Raw genomic sequence first — 4,856 nt, 5'->3', positions numbered from 1 at the left:
AAAACCCTTGCTATTTATAGAAGAGAAATTGCATGTCATGCATGACATCATATTAAGTGTGAACATGCAATGTAAATGCATGAAAAATGCATCTACCAATTTCTTCCTAAAATGAGGCTTCAAATGTTCACACTAATTCACATTAATCTTATCAAAATTCAACATATATCTATTGCGTGCATTGCTACGTCTGCGGAAAAAGTGACTGTAGATTGTTGCCAACCATATTATTCACTGTATATAGGTTCAGAATTAATTCCTTAATTATGGTGGGCTTTTTTCAATTGCCTTTTCTGTCTCTCGTATATATACAAACTAAACTGGCTTACTATCTTTATTCTATATGGTCAAACACATACTATATAAAGAACAAATTGGAATTTTCTTCTTTATTCTCGATATAAAGTAAACTAGCGTTTTTACTTTTTACCCCAAAAGAGGAAAAAACGAATAAAAGGATATTAGTATTGATTCTGACTACATGAAAGAAAAATAGAATATTTTAGACAAAAAGATCGGAGAAACATAGCGAAGGGAAGCAGCACACGTAATACACACACAGCTAGAACTAGGAAAGGAGAAAATCTGTTCTATATACATAAAAGTCAATTCCACACCAAACAACAATTTTCAGTTTGTGTGTTCGCAATTATTTAAAGCCGAAGGATGACTAATCGTTGCGTACATTTGTTAGTCTTAACTCCCTATAAATAGAAGCAAAAATAAAAGCAAAATCATCCACAGCTTTTGCCTGCATATACATTTAATTTCTTTCATTCAATTAGGTCATGGCTTTTCGTTTGAGTCATTTGAGCCTTGCCCTGAGCCTTGTGGCTCTTGCACTTGCAGGTGTTGCCATTTATAGGAACACTTATGAAGCCATGAGTAAGGGATTCCAAACACTTTCTCCAGAGTTTGATCTGCTGGAGTCAGCAGCCAGCATTTTAACTCTAAATAATAATGCTAAGAAAAATTCAGACAGCAAGTTAACTCAACCATTATCTCCATCGGCATGCATCTTCTCGGCTGTTCGAGGAGTTGTAAACAGTGCAATTGATAGAGAAAGACGCATGGGAGCTTCTCTCATTCGTCTCCACTTCCATGACTGCTTTGTTGATGTAAATTCCTTCACCCCTTCCTACTGCTCTCGCATTCTTTACCCTCTTTCCCCTTTTTACTTTAAAAGAACAACAAAGAAATTAAAAGAATAAGAATCAATAAAATGCAGTTTTGTTTTTGGTAAAAAGTTTTCCTAAATTTGTCAATCTTTAAAGGTTTAACCGGAGTTTTTCACAACTGTCTAAAGCCAATAATTTCGCTATGAGTGTTTGAGATTTCCTACGAGCAAGGTTGTCCAACTGATTGTAACTCTGCCCCTACCACGGCCATAATTAACCTATAATGCATGCACCTAAATAAGGTCAAAACAATTTATTTACTTATGGTAAAAAAATATTTTGTCCTAGCTAGTATTTAATCAATCAAACAAGTACTTATCAATTTATTATTATATTATGAGAAATGTTTGCTATTACGACTATATTGAAAAATCTCAGTTTTTTTTTTTTTTGGGGGGGGGGGGGTATGGGGGGTGAGGTGGAGGGGTACAAATAGTGGAGTAGCTGTGAACCTGCACGGAACAAGTCAAACCCACCCTAACTTGGAAAAATCTATTCTGCTTCTTTTTAGGTTGCCTTCCAATTCTTGTTTGTTACTGTCGCTTAAGTAACTTTTTCCTAAAAAAAAAAGAATGAAAAAAAAATACTCTATCAATTTCATTTTACGTGGCAAAATTTAAGTAGACACGAAGAAAAAAAAAAGGATTTCTGAAATTTATGATTTAAAATTAGTCATACATATTTGTGTGATCCTAAATCAAGGGAAAAAATTGTTAAAATAGTTACCAAAATTTTAAAAAATATTTATCCTTTTTTAAAAGGACTAAAAAGTAAAAAGTAAATGTTGGGAGGGAGTAGCTTTGTCCTATTCCCCCCTTAACAAAGCTTTGCCACATGCTTTTTCACTTTCAACGTACTTGAATGTCATTTGCTCGTTCTGATTATTCTCATCCTGACTATCTATCTATGCTCATGATCGAGCTTCCATTTCTTCTTTCAGTTTATCTAGCTAGTCATAAAACTTCATTTTCATTAACCATAAAGCAAGATTAAGGTTCATTTTACATCAATTCACGTAACCTATAGTTCATTTATAATATAAAAACATATATATTTTACTGAAGTGATGATTATGGTTGACTTATAGCTACATCTTTTATTAACAGGGTTGCGATGGAGGAGTTCTTCTAGACGATATTCCCGGATCATTCCAAGGGGAAAAAACCTCACCACCCAACAACAACTCAGCCAGAGGTTTTGAAGTCATAGAACAAGCTAAACAAAGAGTAAAAGATACTTGTCCCAACACGCCTGTATCTTGCGCAGACATCTTAGCTATTGCTGCTCGGGATTCTGTTGTTAAAGTAAGTTCATTAATTTTCTATCTCTAACGTACCAAATGTTTCTTTAACGATTATTTACCGCCACCCCATGGTTTTGGGGTATAGAGTTTCTGTTAATTCGCTACACAAGACAGCGAAAAACAATTTTATATTATTAGATTAAGAGTTGACTTCCACCAACAGTAAGGTATGTCAATAATATGGCAATCAGGACTAATTTTGCAATAAAAATAAGTACGTAGATTAATTGTTAAACCTAAAATTGAATTATTAGGCCAAGCAATTAAATATACATTATTAGAATAGGATTTTAATTATATACACAGATAGTATCAAGGATTTTTCGCACGATCAATGAATTTTAATATGTGATAGCATGTTAATTTATTGTAACTTTTGTAACCAGTTATTATTACTCCGCCCGTTTCATCTTATGTGAAACTGGATACGGAGTTTAACAAAGAAAGACTTTTGGAATTATATTTTTAAACATGTCATGATATTTGTGTGAATTATAAAATTATGTTATTAAAAGTTTTTAATATAGAAATGTGTCATTTTTTTTGGTAATAAATTAATAAGAAAATAGCATAAACAAACCAAGAGAATAACTGAAAAGTCTGTTGTGTATTTGACAGCTAGGAGGACAAGGCTATAACGTTGCACTAGGGAGAAGAGATGCAAGAGCGGCCAACTTCACTGGTGCTTTAACTCAGCTTCCAGCTCCATTCGATAATCTAACCGTCCAATTAAGAAAATTTAATGACAAAAACTTTAATGCCCGGGAAATGGTGGCGCTAGCCGGTGCACACACGGTGGGTTTCGCCAGGTGCGCCACCGTGTGCAACAGCAACAATGTTAACCCAGCGGCACGCCTTCAATGCAACTGCTCCGTCACCCAAAACGACACCAACTTGCAACAATTGGATACAACTCCTGCTGTGTTCGACAGAGTTTACTTCCAGGACTTAAACAGGAACCAGGGCATACTTTTCTCGGATCAAGTGTTGACGGGGAATACCACCACTGCTGCTATTGTAACAACCTACAGCAATAACGGTGCTGTTTTCTTTGGAGATTTTGCTGCTGCTATGATCAAGATGGGAAACTTGCCTCCCTCACAGGGCGTTCAATTGGAAATTCGTGATGTTTGTAGCAGGGTCAATCCCAGCTCTGTGGCTTCTATGTAAAAGGAAAACTTGAATTTGGCAAAAAGGAATTCATGAACTCACTATTAGTCGGTTGATGTTTTCTTAAAATAAAAGAATCACTGGTTCCAGAATGTGGTTCTAGTATTTGTTTTATAATTTGTAGTAATATTTGGTTTCGCTCTTCTTGTATAATCATTTGATTCCATGTATAACTTCCAAAATTAATGTACTCCTATATTATTTTTCCAGTGTTGAAAAATTCTGAATCAGTTAAGGAGTTGATCAGAGTAGTTTAAATTAGTAGTATATATATTCCTAAGGTCCAAATAACTAAATTGATCAAGGACACCATTTATCGACACTAAGTTCTTAAGATTACTTGACCAAAGGTTCTAGTAATTTAAAAGGTCACATCCTTGGCGGATATTTCTTTTTAAGATTAATATGGAAGTCCCGAAAGGACGCCCAGTTGGTTTGGAGGGTCTTGTCCATACGGGCGACGGGAGATCGATCCCCCTCAATGCCTTTTAGGTATGAGTCTATCGCACAGGGCTTGCCTAGTGTGGTTGCAGACTATTACACAGTGAAGGATTTATCCAGTGTTCACCACAGATTGCTCACCCGAAGGGCAGAGGCTGTAGCGGCTGCGGGTTTTCCTGGGGTTCCAAAAGATTAATATGGAAGTAAGGAAGCATGAATATAAGAAAGGGATTTTTACCTTCCTATACACTGTTTCAAACCTTATTACCCTCCCTACTAAAGTTTTAATTTAATTACATAAGCATATATAATTTACCAATTATATACATTTTAGGAATTTAATGAGTATCAATTAACTCCTAAAATCTCTCTAACGTACATATCTCACTCCCCCCACGTTTCTCTCTCCATACCCCCCTCCCCTCACGATTCTGTACTCTTTCCCTCCGTTAATGCTCCCTTCCATATTTTTTCAAAAATCTTTTATAATCTCTCTCAATCTTTCTTAATTCTCTCTCTAAATCCTACGTTTCCTTCCCTTACAATGAAGAAGAAAGGAGTTTTGAAGAATAGTCCTAAAAAATCTAATGTTGGTAATATTCCTACTTTTGATTTGGGTGTTTTGTCACATAATTTACCCTAAAAAGTAGTAAAAGCGGCACATTGATGGTAGGCTATAATTTCGTATTTTAGTCGTTTATCGCACTCTAATTCACTGCACTTTACTTATGTTGAGCTTTAATTAGGCGTGTTTTGCACTTATT

The 4,856-nt window shown here is 35.2% G+C and overlaps 1 protein-coding gene across 1 annotated transcript; it reads left to right on the top strand.

The window, feature by feature from the left end:
• Window positions 1-688: 688 nt before the first annotated feature.
• Window positions 689-3,860, top strand: LOC104115668 (suberization-associated anionic peroxidase-like). The gene is made up of 3 exons (XM_009626342.4): window positions 689-1,118; window positions 2,285-2,482; window positions 3,100-3,860. Exons 1-3 carry the CDS (start codon window positions 789-791, stop codon window positions 3,649-3,651), a joined length of 1,080 nt encoding a protein of 359 aa, XP_009624637.1. The 5' UTR covers window positions 689-788; the 3' UTR covers window positions 3,652-3,860.
• Window positions 3,861-4,856: the final 996 nt, after the last annotated feature.

Source organism: Nicotiana tomentosiformis, chromosome 2 (genome assembly GCF_000390325.3).
Source record: "Nicotiana tomentosiformis chromosome 2, ASM39032v3, whole genome shotgun sequence".
Taxonomy (NCBI): domain Eukaryota; kingdom Viridiplantae; phylum Streptophyta; class Magnoliopsida; order Solanales; family Solanaceae; genus Nicotiana; species Nicotiana tomentosiformis.
This window is presented reverse-complemented; position numbering and strand designations above follow the sequence as displayed.